Source organism: Entelurus aequoreus, linkage group LG09 (genome assembly GCF_033978785.1).
Source record: "Entelurus aequoreus isolate RoL-2023_Sb linkage group LG09, RoL_Eaeq_v1.1, whole genome shotgun sequence".
Taxonomy (NCBI): domain Eukaryota; kingdom Metazoa; phylum Chordata; class Actinopteri; order Syngnathiformes; family Syngnathidae; genus Entelurus; species Entelurus aequoreus.
The window spans coordinates 4,586,854-4,612,784 of NC_084739.1; the positions used below are offsets into that span (position 1 = coordinate 4,586,854).

The following is a 25,931-nucleotide window of genomic DNA, read 5'->3' on the forward strand; positions in this document are numbered from 1 at the left end:
AATTTGGCCCATAATCCATGAGTTTCTTTAAGTCCAGCACTATTTGCCCCTGCCTCATCACTATCACAATCATGGGCTGGTCTTCTTTGCTGTCGGACTTGAGTGGACTGCTTGGTCCAGCCCTGGTTTTGCTTTCACGTACATCGTGACACCTCTGGGCTTGAGCGCTCTCTTTGGGCCCCGTTAGTGGCGCTGGTTATGTGTTTCCTTGTTCCATGGTTCATGGTCTTGTTATGGGTTTCCTTGTTCCTTGGTCCACGGTTTTGTTATGTGTTTCCTTGTTCCATGGTCTATGGTCTTGTTATGTGTTTCCTTGTTCCATGGTCCATGGTCTTGTTATGTGTTTCCTTGTTCCGTGGTCCATGGTTTTGTTATGTGTTTCCTTGTTCCATGGTCCATGGTCTTGTTATGTGTTTCCTTGTTCCATGGTCCATGGTTTTGTTATGTGTTTCCTTGTTCCTTGGTCCATGGTTTTGTTATGTGTTTCCTTGTTCCTTGGTCCATGGTTTTGTTATGTGTTTCCTTGTTCCTTGGTCCATGGTTTTGTTATTTGTTTCCTTGTTCCATGGTCCATGGTCTTGTTATGTGTTTCCTTGTTCCATGGTCTTGTTATGTGTTTCCTTGTTCCATAGTCTTGCTTGCATCCGTCTGCAAAATACATTTTCTAAAGATTTTCCTGGATAAGGAGTTAGCATGAGGGAGCCAAAACTTTTGACTTAGCCTGAAAGCATATGGCTTCTTCCTGAGTGTCTGACTTGATGATGGATATGTTCCAGGATGAGGTTAGATATGTGGGAACCTTTAGGGAGAATAATTGGGTTCTTCTGGTGCACGGCCGTGCATTGCACTTCTGTTTATTCTACCTCCCACTCTCAGGATACCATTATCAACCAGCGGATCCAATTTGTAGATGTTGCTTTTCAAGTTGAGGGTTTTGCCATATCTTGTCCTTGGTGGAGTCCTTGATTTTCTTATTTTTCTCCTTTTCGACTGTTCTGTGCACGTCTTTGCCATCTCCTTTGCCGCCGTATGGGAATGTGCAAGGATCAGCCTCTAAGGGCATTGGCTCTTCGTCAAAAGGTAAGCTTCCCCTCAGACCGTACAGGTCTCTGATTTCCTCCGTTTTGTCACGTTTGTCTCCTTTGTCTCCTTTGTCCTTCTTGACCTTTTCTTTATCTTTGTCATGGCTTTTTTTGGAAGAAGAAGAGGAGGAATGTCGATTTTTTCTTTCTCTCTGAACTTATCCTGATGTGTGACTATAGAAAGAGAGTCCCTCCTGTCGTCAGAGACATCTGTAAGGCTGATTGAGTCATAGTAACTTGTGAGGATGGGTTCATGACTCCTGTCAGCGAAACTATCAGACAATATTTCACTGTTCTTGTCATTAGAATCATCCTTGTAATCGTTCATTGATGCTTCTTCCAATTTTTCGAGGAGGGATTTTTCCTTCTCACCACTGCTTTTTGATGTTTTTCTTGCCTTGGAATTGTCCATCTTGTCTTTATATTTACTTTTCGTGAGATGCAGTGTACGTACCCTAACCCATGGACACACTAGTGTGTGTATGGTTGTTGATTTGTAACACAACACACGCATGGACACACTAATGTGTGTACGATTGTTGGTTTGTAACACAACACACGCATGGACACACTAATGTGTGTACGATTGTTGGTTTGTAACACAACACACGCATGGACACACTAATGTGTGTACGATTGTTGGTTTGTAACACAACACACGCATGGACACACTAATGTGTGTACGATTGTTGATTTGTAACAGAACACACGCATGGACACACTAGAGCAGGGGTCACCAACCTTTTTGAAACCAAGGGCTACTTCTTGGGTAGTGATTAATGCGAAGGGCTACCAGTTAGATACACACTTAAATAAATTGCCAGAAGTAGCCAATTTGCTCAATTTACCTTACTCTGTTATTATTAATAATTAATGATATTTTTCTTTGTGGAAACACTGATCATCTTAATGATTTCTCACAATAAATATATATAGAAACAGATAAATATCAATATGCAACACTTTATTTTTATATTTTCTCTAAGTGCACATTTTTCAAATTGAACATTTTCAAATGATCACTTCTAAGACAGTCTTGTGAAATCACAATATCCCATTTTAACTAGCTAGCCACTAACATTTGTGAACAAATCATGAATTACTTTGCACCATGTTTGTACAAATAATAACTCATGTAAAATACAAAAGTAAACTCAAATTTTTAAATCATGTCACACTTTGAACTGGACACCAAATCTGTTATCTGTTTCTTTGTCAGTTAGTGGGAAGCCTGGCATTGCATGCTGTTAACTAGTGTGTTGTACTCTGGTGTGTAACTTGACACTGCAACTCTGAGTGAGGCTTGCAGATGTGCATCAGTGAGGCGTGTTCTGTGTTTGTTCTTGATGAAGTTCATGTCAGAAAAGGCTGATTCACAAAGATAAGATTTTTCCTCATTGTTTGCGGAACCTTCTTAATGCATGTGAAGATCCCTCCCCCACATCCTCCAAGCCATCCACGTCTCCATCTTTCTCCCTCCCTCAAGTAGACCTTTCTCCCCCCTTCTCCCCCTTGGAGTTCCGGGAGCTACCCCCACTCACGCCCCACCCTACTCAGATTTTTACCCCCCTAGATCATCGCTCACCTCCACCACCCCCTCCACGAAGGCGTGCTCCACAACCCCCCAGCCATACTTCACCTTTCTCACGCCAACCCCTTACACGCCCTCAACGTCCACCTTCAGTAGTTCGTCCCAGCTCTGACGCTGCTCACTCCCCCTCCCCCTTACGGCAAACCCCGCCTCGCCCTGACAGCAGTCCTGAATATTTCTGATACAGAAAAGGGTTCAGCAGTAGACCACATTATCAGCTGGGCCCAAGGTTGCCTACATCAAATCATGGCACCTTCTACATCCCTGTTGTGACTACCAAGAGAGTAAACATTGGGAAACTTAGCCACCCTGCTAACCTAAACAATCTCATTCCTATTATCTCCAAATCAAAGCCAACATCGAAGCCTGTCAATAACACCATCAGGATGGGTCTGCTCAATGTCAGGTCTCTGAATAGCAAATCATTTTTAGTCAATGATTTTATTAGCACTTCTAAACTTGACTTTATGTTTTTAACTGAAACATGGCTGGAACAAAATAACAGTGCAAGCATTCTGATCGAGACAGCACCCCCCAACTATAACTTCATTGATATATGTAGATCGGGGAAAAGAGGTGGAGGGGTTGCTGCTATATTTAAAAACATGTTTCAGGGGAAACAGATGTCACTCGGTGAGTTTACATCATTTGAATACCTGTGTGCTGTGTTGAAATGCTCTCCCAAAATTCTCTTGTTAATTATCTACAGGCCACCTAAATATTCTGCAAATTTTTTTGATGATTTTACTGAACTATTGTCTAGCATCTCCACTGACTTTGACTGCCTGGTTATAACTGGTGATTTTAATTTTCATATTGACGATTTAAATGACAAGGGCGCAAAAGAACTTTTTACTATTTTAGACACATTTGAACTGTCTCAACATGTGAAAGAGGCTACACATTATAAGGGACACACCCTGGACCTGATTATCACAAAAGGTCTCAATGTTTCTGATGTTCTTGTGATTGATCCTTCATTGTCTGATCATTTCTGTGTTTTCTTTAATATTTCTGTAATTCCGGACACACAAACAGAATCAAAGAATGTCAAAAAGCGGTACATAAATGAACATGCTAATGTCCTCTTTAAAAACGCCATCTCCTCACTACCACCTCTAAACCCATGTCATGCTGATGATCTTGTAAGCAACTTTAATTCCAAAATTGTGAATATCATAGATATCATTGCACCTGTTACAGTTAAAACGATTTCTGGCAAGCAAAAGGCACCCTGGAGAAAATCTGCTGCTGTAACAGCCCAGAGAAGAGAGTGCAGGAAGGCTGAACGAATCTGGCGGAATACAAAACTTCATATTCACCATGACATCTATAAAGAGAGCCTCCAGGCCTACAATTTAGTCTTAAAAAGTGCTAGAGAAACATTCTTCTCCAATATCATAAACAGCAACACAAATAAGGCCAAAAGCTTATTGGCAACCGTTGACAGACTGACTAAACCCCCAACACAAATACCAGCCGAACTCCATTCCACGCAGAAATGCAATGACTTTGCATTCTTTTATACTGATAAAATTGAAGGCATCAGACGCACCATCAATATCTCAAGTAAAAAAGTTGGATCACCACCCCATTTAGGCAAAAGTAACACAGCAATGATGGCAAGCTTTAATGCCATAGACTCTAAAACTCTAGTGGAAACGGTGACAGCTCTAAAGTCATCCACCTGCTGCCTTGATGTTTTACCTACCAACTTCTTTAAGAATGTTTTTGACTGCCTATCAACAGACATCTTGCAAATAGTTAATAATTCTATTAAATCGGGCAATTTCCCGAAGGCTTTCAAAACTGCAGTCATTAAACCTCTTCTAAAAAAGCAGAGCCTAGATGCCTCTGTTATCAACAACTACAGACCAATTTCAAATCTACCATTCATAAGTAAAATAATTGAGAAAGTTGTCCTCCAACAACTAAATCACTTCTTGGCTTCTACTGGCTGCCACAACAACTTCCAGTCAGGATTTCGACCTCTTCATAGCACAGAGACGGCCCTTCTTAAAGTTATAAATGACATCCGTCTAAACACAGACTCTGGCAAAACTTCAGTATTAATGCTTTTGGACCTCAGTGCTGCATTTGACACTGTCGACCACTCAATACTTTTGGACAGGTTGGAAAACTGGGTGGGGATCTCAGGCACAGTTTTAAGCTGGTTCAAGTCATATCTACAAGATAGGAACTATTTTGTTTCCATTGGTGACTTTGTATCAGAACCAACCAACGTAACGTGTGGAGTCCCCCAAGGTTCAATCTTGGGGCCGACTTTATTTAACATCTATATGCTCCCACTAGGACAAATCATGCAAAATAATAACATTGACCATCATTGCTATGCCGATGACACCCAAATCTATGTAGCGCTATCACCAAATGACTATCGCCCCATAGATCTTCTGTGCCAGTGCATTGAGCAAGTCAAACACTGGATGTGCCAAAATGTCCTACAACTAAATGAAGATAAAACTGAGATAATTGTTTTTGGTGCTAAAAAAGAAAGGTTTAAAGTCATCCAACACCTTCAATCACTGTCCCTGAAAACCTCAAATAAAGCCAGAAATCTTGGGGTTATTTTAGATTCTGATTTACATTTCGACAGTCACATCAAATCAGTAACAAAATCGGCCTACTATCACCTCAAAAATGTAAAAAGACTTAGAGGGCTCATGTCAGCTCAAGACTTAGAAAAACTTGTACATGCCTTTATTACCAGTAGGCTAGACTATTGTAATGGTCTCCTTGCAGGTCTTCCCAAAAAAACTGTCAGGCAGCTACAGCTTGTTCAGAACGCTGCTGCTAGAGTTCTAACAAAGACCAAAAAATGTGAGCACATTACACCAATTCTTAAATCCTTACATTGGCTCCCTGTACATCAGAGAATAGATTTCAAAATCCTCCTGCTCACATATAAATCACTACATGGTCTAGGGCCCAAGTATATCACTGATATGCTCCCACTATATACGCCCTCTAGATCACTAAGATCTTCTGAGACCAATCTGTTAGCGGTTCCAAGAGTAAACTCAAATCAAGGGAGATCATCATTCAGTCACTATGCAACACATAGCTGGAATAAACTTCCTGAAGATGTCAGACTCTCCCCAACTCTCACTACTTTTAAAACTAGACTGAAGACTTTTATGTTCGCCTTAGCTTTCAGCTAAATCTTTTAATCTTTTGACTTTTAACGTCTGCACTGTTTTTATTTTTATTGTCTGCATTTTAATTTTGCTTTTATTTTCTTTCATTTCACTTTGTTGTCTGTGAAGCACTTTGAGTCTGCCTTGTGTATGAAAAGCGCTATACAAATAAAGTTGCCTTGCCTTGCCTTGCCTTAATCTTTTGGACATATTTTCACAGCAATCTGGCCTTAAGTTTAATTATGATAAATGTAAAATGTTAAGGATCGGAAATCTAAAGGGAACGTCCTTTCGAATGGAATGCAAAGTGCCTGTTTTGTGGACGGATGGACCAGTTAACATACTTGGTGTTGTTGTCCCAGAAAATCTGGAAGATCTAGGCTCAGTAAATTATGATAATCGACTAAGAAAGCTGGACAAAATTATGCAATTATGGAAAGGGAAATCCCTAACCTTGTATGGTAAAATGTCTATTGCCAACTCGTTAATTATTCCTCAATTGATTTATTTGTTTTAGTCATTACCAGCTCCATCACAAAACTTTTTTAAGATTTATGAGCGGAGGGTCTTCGATTTTGTCTGGAACGGCAAACCAGAAAAGATTAAAAGAAAGGTTTTGTACAAAGAGTATGAATATGGGGGCCTGAAACTTCTCAACCTTGAAACTATGTGTCTGTCTTTAAAAGCATCAATTGTTCCAAATATGTATTTAAACATTGAGTGGTACACAAATGTCCTGTTGGACAAAAAACATGTACTGTATCAAAAGAAATTGTATCCTTTTTTACAAGTGATCCCCTCCCAGAGAGTCTGCTGGGAAACATGGCGGGGTTCATAAAGGAAACAATCCACTCATAGTGGTGTTTTCAATTTTATGTGCCAGAAAAAAGAGACGATATTTTGCAGCAGATAATATGGATGAACTCTAATATTGTAATAGATGGAAAGCCTTTCTTTTGGAAAAATATGTTTGAAAGAGGAATCATTTTTGTCAATGATATTATCAATGAGAATGGTAAAATGATGAAGTATGATGAATTTAGAGCTATGTATGGTGATGCTTGCTCAAGCTTTTCATTTTATCAACTAACTGGAGTCATTGGGAAAAGATGGAAACAAATAATTAATTATGGAACTACTAAATTATTAGTTTGTAAACCTCTAATAAGAAATTCTAGTTGGCAAAAAGGAACTAAAATAAATAGAAAAATATATAATTTTTATTTAATAAAGAAATCTTTGAAGGCTGCCTCATACAACACAAATGGAAAATGGGAGGACTTTTTTGACTGCCCGTTGCCATGGTTTGCCATATTCAAACTAATCTATAAAACCACTATCGATGTGCAAAATCGTTATTTTCAAATTAAAATTATTTATAACTTCTTACTCACAGGGAAAATGTTAAAATTATGGAATATGACAGAGTCAGATGATTGCCGATTTTGTTGTCAGGAGCCTGAATCCACCCTGCATTTGTTTTGGTATTGTCATATTGTGTCTTTGTTTTGGGTGGAAGTTGAAAAAATGTGTTTAAGGATTGGTTTGTTTATGAAGCTTAATGTGGTTTCTGTTATTTTAGGAGAGTTCATTGACAATCATGATTTAGTCAATTTAATTATAGTACTCGGTAAAATGTTTATTTTTAAGGCCAAAAACAGATATTCACTTAGTATTACTTTCTTTAAAACATTTATTCAGTATTTTCTAACTTTAGAAAGTTTCATGGTTGAAAACGATAATGATGCCAAAAAACATTTAAAAAAAATATGAGAAGTCCTCAAAGGTTTATTTTGAAAGTATAATTATGTTTATAGATTATATGATATCTGTTGTTGTGTTCCCTAATTTGAGTGACCTGGACATAATCTGGACTGTACATAAATGCTTATTTTGAAAATGTAATTTTGTTTATAAATTATATGCAATCTGTTGTGTTCCCTTATTTGTTTCTGTGTACATGAATGAAGGTGTGTGTTGCTGAGTCCGACTTGGACATTATCTGGACTGGGCCTGGTTTAAAAAACCCTTTAAACAAATCTAATTTCATTGACAACCTGGTCTGGTGAAGATAAGGCCCTTTTTTAAAAAATAAAATAAGATAAATAAATAAAAAACATTTTCTTGGATAAAAAAGAAAGTAAAACAATATAAAAATAATTACATAAAAAATAGTAATTAATGAAAATGTTAGTGGACCAGCAGCCTATACAATCATGTGTGCTTCAGGGACTGTGTCCCTTGCAGAGATGTTGTCTATGTTGTGTTCAGGGACTGTGTCCCTTGCAGATGTGTTGTCTATGTTGCGTTCAGGGACTGTGTCCCTTGCAGAGATGTTGTCTATGTTGTGTTCAGGGACTGTGTCCCTTGCAGATATGTTGTCTATGTTGTGTTCAGGGACTGTGTCCCTTGCAGAGATGTTGTCTATGTTGTGTTCAGGGACTGTGTCCCTTGCAGATATGTTGTCTATGTTGTGTTCAGGGACTGTGTCCCTTGCAGATGTGTTGTCTATGTTGTGGGAACCACAATATTGGTAGCAGAAAGAAATAACCCCTTTTGTGTGAGTGGGTGTGGATGAGTGTGCATGGGGGAGGTTGTTTGGGTTGATGCACTGATTGAAAGTGTATCTTGTGTTTTTTCTATGTAGATTTAATTTAAAAAAAATAAAAAAATAAATTGTTTTTATTTTTTAATTTTTTTTTTAGAACAGGCCCGCGGGCGACTCATCCGGTCCTTACGGGCGACCTGGTGCCCGCGGGCACCGCGTTGGTGACCCCTGCACTAGTGTGTGTTTGATTGTTGATTTGTAACAGAACACACGCATGGACACACTAGTGTGTGTACGATTGTTGATTTGTAACACAACACACGCATGGACAAACTAATGTGTGTACGATTGTTGATTTGTAACAACACACGCATGGACACACTAGTGTGTGTACGATTGTTGATTTGTAACACAACACACGCATGGACACACTAGTGTGTGAATGATTGTTGATTTGGAACAACACACGCATGGACACACTAATGTGTGTATGATTGTTGATTTGTAACACAACACACGCATGGCCACACTAATGTGTGTATGATTGTTGATTTGTAACACAACACACGCATGGACCCACTAGTGTGTGTACGATTGTTGATTTGTAAAAGAACACACGCATGGACACACTAGTGTGTGTACGATTGTTGATTTGTAACACAACACACGCATGGACACACTAGTGTGTGTACGATTGTTGATTTGTAACAGAACACACGCATGGACACACTAGTGTGTGTACGATTGTTGATTTGTAACACCCGCATGGACACACTAGTGTGTGTACGATTGTTGATTTGTAACACCCGCATGGACACACTAGTGTGTGTACGATTGTTGATTTGTAACAGAACACACGCATGGACACACTAGTGTGTGTATGATTGTTGATTTGTAACACAACACATGCATGGACACGCTAGTGTGTGTACGATTGTTGATTTGTAACAACACCCGCATGGACACACTAGTGTGTGTACGATTGTTGATTTGTAACAACACCCGCATGGACACACTAGTGTGTGTACGATTGTTGATTTGTAACACAATGGACACGCTAACTATTCCTGTTTTGAATGAAAATGATTGAAAAGTCAGGACTTGTAAAAATACACTTTGATAAACTCACCGACCGACCGACTGACTGGCGCCAGTTCATGAGTTTAAATGCAAACATGAAAATAAGAGACATTAACATCGTTCTGCATTATGAAACAGCATAGCCCAATCTAAACTTCTATAAACACATTGCTAAGACATTCAAATGTGCACATTGAACCTACAAACTGTTTTATACAAGATGGAGATGTTTCTATGGTGTATTCAGGAACCGCTGAACAGAGTAGGACGCCACAACGCCCAGCAGAAATAATAAAAAGATTTTGCTACGCACTTTTACTTGAAATAAATCTTAAAGTGCTACAGTACAAACCAACAATAAAAGCTTAGCCATTAAGAAAGACAAAACATGCAAAAATGTCTGAGATATTTCAAAAATAACTTGCAGTGTGTGTACAAGTACTTTCTCAGCACAAACCGCGATAACAATGATAGCCGTGATGTGTAATGTTCATACTGTTAAATATTCTAATACATTCATAATGACAATATAATAATGCATCAATAATCTATTTCACATTGAAATGTAGCCCCTGAATCACAATCCAATCGTGAGGTGCCGGATGATTCCTAGCTCTACTTTTGACACAGGAGGTGATTAAAATGTCAATATTGTCAACTTGTCAATGATTGATGATTGATAGGATCATTAAATAAGCTTCACTTCTTCCTACTCCTTTTCAGACATGTTGAATTGTGCAAATGTGATGTTCCTTAAGTACGTAAAATGACGCATGTCTGAAACAAATCAACTCTGTTAGCAAAATGTTGCAAAGTCTGAGGCTGCGATAACTCCATGAAGTGATCACAGAGGTGACATTCCACAAGTGAACCCTCCTAACTCAGCAGGATTAGGGCGGACATGCCACTGCGGGATGAAACCCCAGGTCAGCAAGTGGAACCAGGTGGATTTGGGAGGAACTGCAAACAAAGAAATAGGTCCCAACCTTTCTTAAGGAGGTCGCCACCAGACCACCGCGGGGGGTCTATGGCTTCTCTCCGTGTGGCTCTGGGGATTAGTGCTGGCATATGTCCTGAAAGGAAGTTGGACTCACCATGGTGGCCGTCATGAAGAAGTTCCATGGCAAGAGGGTTCCCAAGCCCAGGATAAAAAAAATGATCCACACGCCATTGTATCTGGGAAAGTTGACATGGAGACAGAAATCAACAAACACTTTGGAATACGTTGGCAGCCTTCCAACAAAAAACATCTTCATGATGAGACTTTTTAGCTTACTTGTCTCTGGGCGAGTTGAAGGCAGTCATACTTCTCTGGGCTTGGTGTGTGCAGTAGAGTCAGGGCTTTTAATCAGGGAGGCACCAGCTCTGGAAAATAAAAATAACACAAATATCTTTCAATTGCTGTGTCGCACGTTAATAAACATGTAGATGAAACAGATGTGTGAGGGCTACTTTTTTTACAGCAGAGATGAGTTCATCTCAAAGAAAGACTGCAGGTGGTAAAGTAGCAGAAAACAAGCACTCACGTCAAAAAGGGCTCTAACTTACTCGCTGCAGTCAATCAAACGCTTTGTCTTCACAGCAAAGTGCAAAGGCGCAGTGATGCGTCCTCTGATTGAAAGCTAGGGAGGAGTCTTTTTGTGGACCTGCCCCCTTCTTCTTCCTCTCTTATATGTCTTGCAGCAGAAAAATGCCATCAAAAAGCATTATTTCTGCGTCCATATTTTCTCTCAACTGCTCCCTCTCTTCAACGTCTCCCTCCATTAAGCGAGCATCACCTGGTTGCAGTCAAGGTGACCCCTGTGGACCTCGTATCAACCTTTCTCCGTGGATGCCACCACGTGATGTCCACGTTACAAACACAGAAGAACATTCCCAACACCAGCATGGCACCAAGCACTTCAATGATGAGCACGGTAAATCATGCGTTTTATCTCCTGGAACATGTACCTTCAATAACCCATACTGATAGAAGGTCTTATGCCTTCACACTGGGTCAATGGTGCATACCAAGCATGTTTACATTCATCACGCCACAATATCAAAAACACACCTTCCCTGGATAATCTGTACAGGTTATTTCTGTTAGGGCAGAATAAAGGGCATCATTTATTTGTTTTCCACATGTTTTACATCACGTGGTTAAACTTGCACATTTCAACATATCTGAAAAGGAGTAGAGTATATTTGATCCTGTCTTTTACAAACAGTTCATTAACTTCATAGCGCCTACTGAAAGCCACTACTAGCGACCACGCAGTCTGATAGTTTATATATCAAAGACGAAATCTTAACATTGCAACACATGCCAATACGACCGGGTTAACTTATAAAGTGACATTTTATATTTCCAGCGAAACTTCCGGTTGAAAACGCCTACGTATGATGACGTTTTTGCGCGTGACGTCAATGGTTGAAGTTGAAGTATTCGGACACATTGTATCCAATACAAAAAGCTCTGTTTTCATCTCAAAATTCCACAGTATTCTGGACATCTGTGTTGGTGAATCTTTTGCAATTTGTTTAATGAACAATGAAGACTGCAAAGAAGAAAGCTGTAGGTGGGATCGGTGTATTAGCGGCTGGCTGCAGCAACACAACCAGGAGGACTTTGACTTGGATAGCAGACGCGCTAGCCGCCGCTAGCCGCTGCTAGCCGCCGCTAGGCGCCGCTAGGCGCCGCTAGCCGCCGACCGCATCAATGATCGGGTGAAGTCCTTCATCGCTCCGTCGATCGCTGGAACGCAGGTGAGCACGGGTGTTGATGAGCAGATGAGGGCTGGCGTAGGTGGATAGCTAATGTTTTTAGCATAGCTCTGTGAGGTCCCGTAGCTAAGTTAGCTTCAATGGCGTCATTAGCAACAGCATTGTTAAGCTTCGCCAGGCTGGAAAGCATTAACCGTGTAGTTACATGTCCACGGTTTAATAGTATTGTTGATCTGCTGTCTATCCTTCCAGTCAGGGGTTTATTTCTTTTGTTTATATCAGCAGTTAAGCCCGATGCTATCACGTTAGCTCCGTAGCTAAAGTGCTTCACCGATGTATTGTCGTGGAGATAAAAGTCACTGTGAATGTCCATTTGGCGTTCTCGACTCTCATTTTCAAGAGGATATAGTATCCCAGGTGGTTTACAATACAAATCCGTGATCCACAATAGAAAAAGGAGAGAGTGTAGAATCCAATGAACCCTTGTACCTAAGTTATGGTCAGAGCGAAAAAAGATACGTCCTGCACTGCACTCTAGTCCTTCACTCTCACGTTCCTCATCCACAAATCTTTCATCCTCGCTCAAATTAATGGGGTAATCGTCGCTTTCTTGGTCCGAATCTCTCTCGCTGCTGGTGTAAACAATGGGGAAATGTGAGGAGCCCTTCAACCTGTGACGTCACGCTACTTCCGGTACAGGCAAGGCTTTTTTTATCAGCGACCAAAACTTTATCGTGGATGTTCTCTACTAAATCCTTTCAGCAAAAATATGGCAATATCGCAAAATGATCAAGTATGACACATAGAATGGATCTGCTATCCCTGTTTAAATTTTAAAAAATCATTTCAGTAGGCCTTTAAGGTTCACTTACTGTTTGAAAGAAGGCAAGGTGAATAGGTAATAATCGATTGGTGATAATGAATGTTATGTATTAATATTTTAGAACTAGGTTATTTTTGTAGTCATTGGCTTCAGTCTTTATGACTTGTGTCTTTGATTTCCTTGTAGTGGAGATGATGTCATCTTCAGTATTAGTCCAGTTCTTTGATGTCTTTAACAATTACTTCGGCTTCTTCCTGTCCTCCAATTAACTTGATTGATTTGATAGTGAATGTTCCCCTGCTTCCTTCTTGGCCATGTCAGCGTTGTGTTTTGGCAAATGACCTTTGTTTCTTTCAGTTTGGCTCTCTGCCTCAGCAAAGCCTCTTTGTTGTTTTGTTGGTGAACTTTGATGATGTTATTCCTGCTAGACATTGGAATGCATGTTTCCATCTTGTTGTTCCCCTCCTGTGAAGCAGCAGCATCTTCTCTGTTATCAGCTGCTCCACTATTAGGCATGCAAGTTATCTGAAGGCCGGTCATAATCACATTATTCATGCACACAGTGTCTGTTAGTCCGGGTGAGGAGTCAGTTAAGCTGGAACTAACCTGCGCCAGGCTGGAACAATTCCAGCACACAACATTTCTGGTAGAATAACACACAACTCCCATCATGTTTTTTCTGTGCCAGAGGTACACAAGAATTCTACTAAGGTGGCAAAATATGACGCCTTCAATCTATCGCAGCACAAAGCAAACAATCTGACGATCCCCATCATATCAATTCCTAGATATGATCGAAATTATTTAAGGCGCACTACACAAAATAAACGTAACGTTATTAATATTACTACTACGGATACCATTAACAAAAGTTGCTCAAAACAGCCCACCACCTATAATATGGACTTTTTAAACAGCAGATCATTGTCTCCCAAAACGTTATTAGTTCATGAGGTCATTAAAAATGACTTTATGAATTTCTTTCATAAGAAAATTGAACTCATTAGAAAGGAGATTAAAGCTTCAACTGGCTTCTATTAACACAGATACGAATGTATATACGACGGATACCGCCCTCCAAAATATTCTCTCTCTTATTGAAGAAATAACAATAGAGGAACTTCTGCGACGTGTAAGTGGGATAAAACAAACATGTTTACTTGACTCACTTCCTGGGAAACTTATCAAGGAGCTGTTTGTAATATTAGGACCTTCACTGCTAAATATTATAAACTTATCACTTTCCTCTGGCACTGTTCCCCTAGCATTCAAAAAAGTGGTTATTCATCCTCTGCTCAAAAGACCTAACCCCCATCCTGACCTAATGGTAAACTTCCCACCTTCCCTTTATCTCGAAAATCCTCTATCTGCGGTCCCAAATCCCACTCTAAACAAAATAAACAAATCGTTTGTTTTGTATGATTTTGCAATGCAACTGTGAGTAACAGGTGAAGAAAGGCGGCCACAACAGATAAAACAATGTTTGTCAACACTTAAATTATTGTAACGTCTGTGGAGACACTTAAAGGAGGACAGGAATTCCATCTGTCCCTTTATTTAGCTAAATTGTTTGTCGGCCATAACCACACCAAAACAATGTGTAAAATACTTTTATCTAGCAAAACTAGTCGTTGTCTACCGTACAAACCAAGCCAAAAGCAACTCTTTGTCATCTGTTATATAAACAGCAGCCGCTTGCTCCCTCTCACCTGCACCAACACATACACTATGGCAATTAGCCACTGGTGCGTTTATGGCACACAAAAAGTTGGACAACTCCAACACTACACGTAAAGTGTAAATTTCAGGTCGTTTTACTATGACTCCTCAATCAGTGTGCTTATTCTACTGTCATTTGTTAAGAATGTTATTTTTTGGATATTAATCATGAAATGATGTTACAGGACTACATAATTGCTAATAAAAATATTTATTTTACTGACAGAAAGTTAAACACTTCATCTCATGCAACATGTGAATGTTTTAAGGAGAACTAAATGTGATCTCTGAAAGGGGTACACAATCTTTCCAAAGCAGGACCCCCACCCAGGCATAAAATACTATAGTGCATAGCTGATTAAAAAAAAACAATATCTAAGTGGGCCAAATCACATATATTAGAAAATAATATCTTTAAATTGACTAGTCACTTGATTATAATAATAAGACATTTAAATTGTTTTGTCAGGTTTGAGACAAATGTGCTGCTGGTATGACCACAGTGTGCACGTCTGTATTCCACTGAATGCTCAGGGTGTTTGTGCGTTTTCTCACACACATGAAAAATTAGAGGGAACATTGGTGGTCGGTGCCAAAAAAGTACTGGATTTGGTACCCATCAGACCACGTTCAAGCCAGTGGTTATCAGCAAACGGAATTATGGTCAAAATCTGTGGTTGGCAAGAATACAAAAATGTTTGAAAACACTACAGTGCTCTTTCCATTTTCCGTCCTTCCTCACAATAAATGACATGAAAAAAAAGGTGTAATCTTAGAGAAAATGTATTGCAATACCCACACAAGCGGCTTCAGTGTGGTATAAATGATGCATTCAGAATTGATCTCTGACAGCAAAACTTGCATCAATAATTCAACACTATTTTGCGTGCTTGTGCATGAGCAAGCATGCTGAGGATGGCCATTTGACAACTTCCATCCATCCATCCATTTCCTACCGCTTATCCCTTTCGGGGTCGCAGGGGGTGCTGGAGCCTCTCAGCTACAATCTTGTCCTTGATAATCTATTGGATTAATTCAAAACCAAGCAAATCATGTTTTTGTTATTAGAATGAGAGAATCAACTCTTCGTGAATGTCCCAAACTCCTGTTTCCAGCTACGGTCCTTCCTCAACCTTCGTACCAGTTGGGACTGCTGGTTCCAGCCAAGTAGTACACGCCTATTTCCAATGATCAATTAACTAGACATGTGCCGCTCGATTGATTACCGATCAGTATCGGACGATTTTCGTAAATAAGTATGTGATCGTCCATTGCCGATTAATGCCGATCACAAACGCAGATCCCATTTAGCTAATATTGCATGTATGTTGAGTACATTTCTTAATATCATTATCAAATATTAGGACAAGACTCAACATGTTACACGCCAAGAGCAGGCATGCAAAGAGCTAAGCTAGTTGCTAACATAACTTTTATTGTTTTCCTTTTTTTTATTTGTTTTATCACACAACATGGAAACATTCCCAGTACAGGGTGGAAATAGTATGAACCCTAGGATTTAATAGCTTGTTGACCCTCCTTTGGCAGCACTAACCTCAACTAAAGGTTTCCTGTAGTTGTAGAGGACCGTGTTTCAGTTCAGCAATATGTTTGGGATGTCTGGTATGAATTTCTCTCTTGAGGTCATGCCACAGCATTTCAATTAGGTTGAGGTCAGGACTCTGACTGGGCCACTCCACAAGGCATATTTTTTTCTGTTTAGTCATTCTGTTGTTGATGTATATTTTGTCCTATTGCATTACCCGTCCTCTCTTGAGCTTCGGTTGACAGACAGGCGGTCTTAAGTTTTCCTGCAAAATGTCTTGATGCAATTGGGGATTCATTTTTACGTGGATGACAGCAATCTGTCCAGGCACAGAGACAGCAACGCAGCCCCTAACCATGATGCCACCTCCACCATATTTTACTGTTAGGATGAGGTTTTGATGTGTATTTTTTCCTCCACACATAACGTTTGTTCCTTCCAAACAACTCAACATGGCTTCCATCTGTCCACAGAACATTTTGCCAGCAGTGCAGTGGAACATCTGAATGCTCTTTAACAAACTCCAAACGGGTTTTTTGACAGCTTTTTATCCTTTGTGTCCTCCCATGAACTCTTGTGTAATGTTTTCCTTATTGCCGACTGGCCAACAAAAATGTTAGCATGTGCCAGAGATTTCTGTAAGTATTTAGCTGACACGCTGGGATCCTTTTCCACCTCCCTGAGCATTCTGTGTTGTGCTCAGTCATCTTTGCAGAAGACCACGCCGAGAGAGTAGCAACAGCGCCAAACTTTCTCTTCTTTTTACAGCGCTCCTTAAAAAAAGGTGAGAAAAAGGTGATATTGGGAAAAGGGGGAGAGTAAAAAAATATCAGTCAAAGGCTGGATCCACAAGAGGGGGTCCAGACTGAGTCAGAGGGAAAAAAACCTCCTTTGCAATGCAAACAAACACGTTACATTTAGTCACAACAGACTCGCAACAGAGGGAGGGGGAGTTGGAGCAAACAAGCGGTGGTGAAGGCAGTGGTTGGGGAAGGGGCGGTGCGTGCGTGTATGCCCAATCAGCTTGGGTGTGATGTTGAAGTGTTTTTGTGGACTGGGGCCGATCTCAAAACTTCGACACCAAGTGCTTGTTGAAAAAAAGGAAGGTCAAAAGCGTCCATCTTTGAGGAGTCCTCGGGGGAGTTCTTCAGAACAGCCTGTTCCCGATCGCATCAAGGCCATTCGAGGGAGTCAAATCGTAGATTAAGATGTTGGTTTTTTTCGAGCAGTCCAAACAATGACTTGCCTGCGTGCTGGCTCTCTCAAATTCAATTTAATTATTCTTTCTCAGCAAACTTCTCCAAGATGAGATCCATTTTGCGATTCAAACCAGAAATCGCTCCAGTCTGTGTTCCAACAGCCCGACCCAATCCTTCCATTGCATTGAACAGCCGTTGGGCCCCTTGAGTGGCTGCCATTGTCTTCCGAATTTGACGATACAGCAGAGCAATGCCCAGCCCAATCAGCAGGTGCCCCGTGATCACGGTTCCAAATAGGTAGATGTCTTCCACGTCCTCGATGGAAAGGACTGAGAGGCACATGAGTCTCCACTTATCCCAGGAAACTCTCACGTACCCCGCAGCAACGGTTCCATCAGGGCAGTCAGGCTCCCCTGAACCTCTTTTCCTTGTCGAAAAGACGGTCAATTGCGTCGAGAGTTCAGCTGATCATATCCATTTTGATGTTTAGATTTGAGGACAGCGCAAGAAAAGAGGCTTCAAAAAAGTTCAGACAAAGACAAGGACACAGAAAGCAAGCAGGGAAGGAGGGAACGGAGAAAAATGTGACCGGCCTCACCAAGAGGCAAGACAGAAAGGCATCCGAGAAGTTTTCACAGCGCTTCACTTGACACATTTTGTTATTTCCATCCATTTTCTTCCGCTTATCCGAGGTGGGGTCGCGTGGGCAGCAGCCTAAGCAGAGAAGCCCAGACTTCCCTCTCTCTAGCCCTTGGTCCAGCTCCTCCCAGGGGACCCCGAGGCATTCCCAGGCCAGCCGGCAGACAGTCTTCCCAACGTGTCCTGGGTCTTGCCCGTGGCCTCCTGCCGGTCAGATGTGCCCTAAAAACCTCCCTAGGGAGGCGTTCGTGTGGCATCCTGACCAGATGCCCGAACCACCTCATCTGGCTCCTCTCCATGTGGAGGAGCAGCAGCTTTACTTTGAGTTCCTCCCGGATGACAGAGCTTCTCACCTTATCTCTAAGGGAGAGCCCCGCCACCCGGCGGAGGAAACTCTTTTGGGCCTCTTGTACCCGTGATCTTGTCCTTTCGGTCATTACCCAAAGCTTGTGACCATAGGTGAGGGTAGGAACGTAGACTGACCTGTAAATCGAGAGTTTAGCCTTCTGTCTCAGCTCCTTCTTCATAGAGACATCCTGGATCAAAACCTGCTCCAGAGCGCTCTTGAACTCAAGACTGGGGTGACGGGTCATCTTTGAGCAGGACAAAGACCCAAATCACACAGCCAAGATCTAGAAAGTGGCTTCAGGACCACTCTGTAAATGCCCTTGAGTGGCCCAGCCAGACCCAAGACTTGAATCTGATTGAACATCTCTGGAGAGATCTTAAAATGGCTGTGCAACAACACTTCATCCAACCTGATGGAGCTTGAGAGGTGCTGCAAAGAGGAATGGTTGAAAGTGTCCAAAGATAGGTGTGCCAACTTTGTGGCATCATACTCAAAAACATTTCTGCCAAAGATGCATCAACTAAGTATTGAGCAAAGGCTGTTAATAATTATGTACTTGGGATGTATTAGGTTTATATTTTAGTATATTTGTGTTTTCACATTGTCATTACGTGGTATTGTGTGTAGAATTTTGAGGACAAAAATGAATGTATTCTATTTTAGAATATAACAAAACTGAAGCGTTGTGAATACTTTGTGAATGCAATGTCATTTTACAAACTGGGAATCATTTGCTGGAGTCAGGAGGACTTTGAGGGCCAAATTGAAAGGAAGAAATGAGTAGTAGAGATGGTAGTTTTTATGTAGTATTGACTTTGTTGTGACCAAACAAAGAGAAGAGACGTGTGTTGATATTGTTTAACTGTCAATAGCACTCACAATAAATACATTCACATTTGGATTTGTCGCTGCTGACACACATGACATGTGACACGTCACGTGACACGTGACATGTGACACATGACACTCTGGACCAGGACAGAGAGTGGTCTCTATGAAGCAGAGACAGAGCACTGTTAAACAACATGCATCCAACCCTGTTAAACAACATGCATCCAACCCTGTTAAACAACATGCATCCAACCCTGTTAAACAACATGCATCCAACCCTGCTAAACATGCATCCAACCCTGTTAAACAACATGCATCCAACCCTGTTAAACAACATGCATCCAACCCTGTTAAACAACATGCATCTAACCCTGTTAAACAAAATGCATCCAACCCTGTTAAACAACATGCATCCAACCCTGTTAAACAACATGCATCCAACCCTGTTAAACAACATGCATCCAACCCTGTTAAACAACATGCATCCAACCCTGTTAAACAACATGCATCCAACCCTGTTAAACAACATGCATCCAACCCTGTTAAACAACATGCATCCAACCCTGTTAAACAACATGCATCCAACCCTGCTAAACAACATGCATCCAACCCTGTTAAACAACATGCATCCAACCCTGTTAAACAACATGCATCCAACCCTGCTAAACAACATGCATCCAACCCTGTTAAACAACATGCATCCAACCCTGTTAAACAACATGCATCCAACCCTGTTAAACAACATGCATCCAACCCCGCTAAACAACATGCATCCAACCCTGTTAAACAACATGCATCCAACCCTGTTAAACAACATGCATCCAACTATAGTGCAGACGCAGGGGAGTCCCACCAGCATGTGAGATGGGCCCCCTGGATTTCTAATGGCTGCAACATTGTAGGCTGATACTTTCTAATGGCTGCAACATTGTAGGCTGATACTTTCTAATGGCTGCAACATTGTAGGCTGATACTTTCTAATGGCTGCAACATTGTAGGCTGATACTTTCTAATGGCTGCAACATTGCAGGCTGATACTTTCTAATGGCTGCAACATTGCAGGCTGATACTTTCTAATGGCTGCAACATTGTAGGCTGATACTTTCTAATGGCTGCAACATTGTAGGCTGATACTTTCTAATGGCTGCAACATTGTAGGCTGATACTTTCTAATGGCTGCAACATTGTAGGCTGATACTTTCTAATGGCTGCAACATTGTAGGCTGATACTTTCTAATGGCTGCAACATTGTAGGCTGATACTTTCTAATGGCTGCAACATTGTAGGCTGATCCTTTGTAATGGCTGCAACATTGTAGGCTGATACTTTCTAATGGCTGCAACATTGTAGGCTGATACTTTCTAATGGCTGCAACATTGTAGGCTGATACTTTCTAATGGCTGCAACATTGTAGGCTGATACTTTCTAATGGCTGCAACATTGTAGGCTGATACTTTCTAATGGCTGCAACATTGCAGGCTGATACTTTCTAATGGCTGCAACATTGCAGGCTGATACTTTCTAATGGCTGCAACATTGTAGGCTGATACTTTCTAATGGCTGCAACATTGTAGGCTGATACTTTGTAATGGCTGCAACATTGTAGGCTGATACTTTCTAATGGCTGCAACATTGTAGGCTGATACTTTCTAATGGCTGCAACATTGTAGGCTGATACTTTCTAATGGCTGCAACATTGTAGGCTGATACTTTCTAATGGCTGCAACATTGTAGGCTGATACTTTCTAATGGCTGCAACATTGCAGGCTGATACTTTCTAATGGCTGCAACATTGCAGGCTGATACTTTCTAATGGCTGCAACATTGTAGGCTGATACTTTCTAATGGCTGCAACATTGTAGGCTGATACTTTCTAATGGCTGCAACATTGTAGGCTGATACTTTCTAATGGCTGCAACATTGTAGGCTGATACTTTCTAATGGCTGCAACATTGTAGGCTGATACTTTCTAATGGCTGCAACATTGTAGGCTGATACTTTCTAATGGCTGCAACATTGTAGGCTGATACTTTCTAATGGCTGCAACATTGTAGGCTGATACTTTCTAATGGCTGCAACATTGTAGGCTGATACTTTCTAATGGCTGCAACATTGTAGGCTGATACTTTCTAATGGCTGCAACATTGTAGGCTGATACTTTCTAATGGCTGCAACATTGTAGGCTGATACTTTCTAATGGCTGCAACATTGTAGGCTGATACTTTCTAATGGCTGCAACATTGCAGGCTGATACTTTCTAATGGCTGCAACATTGCAGGCTGATACTTTCTAATGGCTGCAACATTGTAGGCTGATACTTTCTAATGGCTGCAACATTGTAGGCTGATACTTTGTAATGGCTGCAACATTGTAGGCTGATACTTTCTAATGGCTGCAACATTGTAGGCTGATACTTTCTAATGGCTGCAACATTGTAGGCTGATACTTTCTAATGGCTGCAACATTGTAGGCTGATACTTTCTAATGGCTGCAACATTGTAGGCTGATACTTTCTAATGGCTGCAACATTGCAGGCTGATACTTTCTAATGGCTGCAACATTGCAGGCTGATACTTTCTAATGGCTGCAACATTGTAGGCTGATACTTTCTAATGGCTGCAACATTGTAGGCTGATACTTTCTAATGGCTGCAACATTGTAGGCTGATACTTTCTAATGGCTGCAACATTGTAGGCTGATACTTTCTAATGGCTGCAACATTGTAGGCTGATACTTTCTAATGGCTGCAACATTGTAGGCTGATACTTTCTAATGGCTGCAACATTGTAGGCTGATACTTTCTAATGGCTGCAACATTGTAGGCTGATACTTTCTAATGGCTGCAACATTGTAGGCTGATACTTTCTAATGGCTGCAACATTGTAGGCTGATACTTTCTAATGGCTGCAACATTGTAGGCTGAGACTCGCCGACAACCAATGTGTCTGCTGTTGAGTGTCAGGCTTTAGTGGCACGAAAACAGCAGCAAGGACTCTGGTTGTCGGTGAACTGCTTCAAAAGACTGCCGAGACTCCTGCTAAGCATCCTTCTTTTCAGCCATGAACTTCAAGCCAGCTGGCATCATTGGCCTGCTGTTGAAATGCAACACACACTTTGTAGTCTGCAGAGTTGGCATCCGTGTGACACTTTGAAGTGGTTTGGCAGCTCAGCAAGATCCAACCTGGACAATTAACACACCAATGGGAAAAGACACAAACTGGACAACTGCACAATCTACACATCTCTCCAGCTGTGGCGTGCATACATTATGAAATGTGAGAGGACGGCGATATTTCACACCAGGTTACAACTTCTTGAAGAAGAACAAGGACACATCTGTTAGTTCTCCTACAAAGAACTGTTTACACAAGTCTAGAACAGAAGACCACGCATGGTAATGACATTTATAACCACCTTACTATTTATACCTATTTGTGCCACATCACAAGCCAAAATTGTAGATGAATATTGTTGAAATAAGACAAATAACAACCTAAGGCTCAGAACTGTTTCACTTTATGAATGGAGTTTCCACAAATATCTCCCCTTTTCAGACCCATACCACACCATACCAACTTTATTTATAAAGCCCTTTAAAAACAACCACAGTTGAAAAACAAAGGGCTGTACACCACAAAGAAATAAAGGCAAAGGACAGACTAAAAAATAAAATTTAAAACAGAAGTAAAATACACATTAAAAAAGCAAATACAAAATTACCCTAAGAACAATTTTGTTAGATAAAAAGCAGTTAAAAAAGTTAAAAGCTAAAAACAGTTTAAAGTCTCATGCTGGGTTAAAAGCCAATGAATAAAAATGGGTTTTAAGAAGGGTCTTAAAAATAGCCAAAGAAGGGGCCTGTCTCACATGAAGTGGAAGATCATTCCAGAGTTTGGGGCCCGCAACAGAGAAGGCTCTGTCCCCCCTGAGCTTACGCTTGGATTTGGGTACCCCCAGGATCAGCTGATCAGCTGACCTGAGGGACCGGGTGGGGGCATAGAGGTGGAGCAGCTCAGAGAGGTAAGGTGGGGCAAGACCATGTAAGGATTTAAAAACAAGTAAGATCATTTTAAAATGGACTCTAAAAGACACAGTGGAGGGAGGCTAAAACAGGAGTAATGTGCTCTCTTTTTCTTGTGTTTGTTCAAAGTCGGGCAGCTGCATTTTGGACCAGCTGCAGACGTGAGAGGGAGGACTGACTAATTCCAAAATATAAAGCGTTACAGTAATCCAGCCGAGATGTAATAAAGGAATGGATTACTGTCTCAAACTGTTGCCTAGAAAGAAGGTTTTTAACCTTGGCCAGCTGACGTCAATAAAAAAGCTGACTTTCACCACTGTGCCAATCTGACGCTCCAATTTAAAATCACTGTCAATACGAAAACCCAGGTTGGTGATCATGGGCTTAACGTACAAAGCCAAGGGGCCAAAGTCAACAGACATGATCTTGGTTATTGAACAGCACGTAACAATCTCGCCCGTATGCCCGCCTAACATTGCGCAGAAAGGAGTGCCCAAACAATGCCTTGATGACTTACTGTTGTAACCCATATGGAAATATAGTGTCACTAATATATTCTCCTATTATTCATTTCTAATCTATGGGGTGCCAAAGTCACTTTGGTCACTTAAAAAATGTTAAACTTGATGTGTCAAAGTCATGTGGTCACTACAGGGTTAAATTAATGATACATGCACGCAGCACGTTATTCACATGTTGGCCAGTAGAGGTCGCATGCACCTTTCTCATTCCAGACATTCCTTCACTGAACGTCAAAGAGTGAAGGCACGAGTCATATCGTTGTGTTACAAAGACAAGGTTTATGAGTTAAAATACTTGTCACTTCTCAAACCGAGTGTTGGAAAAGCAGCATAAGATAGCCTGGTTCCAGTGGGAGCTGGATTGCTGTGTTTTGTGCTGCTGAGAACTTCAGTAAGTGTTACTTTGTGAGTGAGGCCTACTAGCAAGCCTGTTAGCCTAGCCATCCTGTTAGCGCTAAAGAGAGGAGTTTGATAACAAGACACAGAGTTAAAATGTACAAAACCAATTGGAGTAATATGATGTCTTGAGAGAATGCCCTGTGACATGTTAGCATGTTGCAGTTGGATAACTTTATTGTATTTTCGTTTTGTGTAAAAGAGAGGTTTATTTAATGTTACTGTGTTCAGCCTTAGCAGTGAGCAGAGGAGCTGCATTCATTTCAATGCTGCTAAAAGCACCCTCGTCATTCTGCTTAAAGGGGAACTGTTGATACATTTCATTTATTAAATTGATACAGTTAAAATGATAACCATTATAATACATGATGACCAAAATGTGATTTCAGTTAAATAATTATATATTATATTTTGTGATGGTTTAAAAAGTGATAATTCACAGTTCATAATTTAAAGATAAAAGGGTAAAAATCCTTAAATGGATGTAACTCATTTCATTCATTGAAGTCATAAGTAAGAGGTGAAGTTACTATAGTTTTCATGATTTGATGCTGCTGTTAAAGTCTTACAGACTTATATGGAGTACAGTGTGAACCGACCAGTATTCATATATCCATAACTAAATGGTTAAAATGAGTAACTGTGTTTATTGATTTAAAATTGAAGTTAACATGGTACCATATGGAAGAGAACTAAGAGTAAAAAGAGTATTCTAACTGATTACATTCTGTACTGCTATGTGCAGATTGGTTTTTGTATGATCCTGAAGTCTGGTTCCAAACTGGACTTGAGTTATGATGGCGAGCCAGTCCCAGTGAGTGAGAGTCTGCGGAGAGGGAGCGTTTGGATGTGGTGTGGCCAGCTGCATCGGTCTCCACACTCTGCAGCGACCTATAACTGAACTGATCCACCATCAGAGTCGCAAGTATCGAACCGAATCAGTATGGAATAACGGATTACAATAGAACTAAGGATTCCCAACCAAGGAATATAGACAGTGTTCAATTCATTACTACCCGGGTAGAATTTACTTTTTCAAAGGACAATTTAAAAAGGACATTTCTTCTATTTTGCTACTTTTGAATTTTTGCAACAGAGCTCTATTTTTATTTATTTTTGGGGGGTATTTACAATTTAAAAAGCACACTGTTCATGTGTTATTGTTTATTATTGTGCAATAAATTTGCCAGCAGTTGTTCTGTGGTCCACTAAGTACGTAACGTCTCATTGCGAGTCTCTCAATTATACAGCCAAGAACCTAGTAATCTTAATTGTTGTACTAACCTGCTATCCTACAGTAGGGGTGCTACACACTTGGCGAGCCAGCCAGGAGCGCTGTGATTCCGAATTCATACTGTACGTACAATACAGAACAGCTCTGGCAACGTTTATTCACAAATTTTGTAATACCTCTGACTTTACACTTGAAATATGGATGTCATTAAGTCTGAAAACATTAAGGTACCCAGTTCAGTACTGGTCAGTGGCATGTCTGGTACTGAAGTAGATGAGGAGGTATTTGACTTTTTGAATCAATATGGGTCCATTGAAAGAGTGGTTAAAATTGACAGTTCCGATGCTAAATTCCCAAATTCTGCTATTGTTGAGTTTAAATCTGGGGAAGGTGTTAGTGTTCTTGCACGTGATTTACCATATAACAGACCTTCTTCAGATGACAAAATTACACACTATGTGCAACTTTTATCTAGTGTTTATGCTGCT

At 40.7% G+C, this 25,931-nt stretch overlaps 1 protein-coding gene across 4 annotated transcripts in view; it reads right to left on the minus strand.

The window, feature by feature from the left end:
* LOC133657075 (equilibrative nucleoside transporter 1-like) overlaps positions 1-25,931 on the minus strand; it is a 110,526-nt gene that overhangs the window by 63,622 nt on the left and 20,973 nt on the right. For 2 of the 4 annotated variants that reach the window (XM_062057990.1, XM_062057993.1), the window contains exons 2-3: positions 10,736-10,824; positions 10,554-10,635 (exon numbers count right to left, since the gene is read on the minus strand). In XM_062057990.1, coding sequence (XP_061913974.1) covers positions 10,554-10,635; positions 10,736-10,764 — 111 coding nt within the window. In that variant the 5' untranslated portion in view covers positions 10,765-10,824. Of the gene's footprint in view, positions 1-10,553; positions 10,636-10,735; positions 10,825-10,911; positions 10,949-10,985; positions 11,043-25,931 lie in introns of those variants that run through there. The other 2 variants (XM_062057991.1, XM_062057992.1) reach the window with 2 other exon arrangements.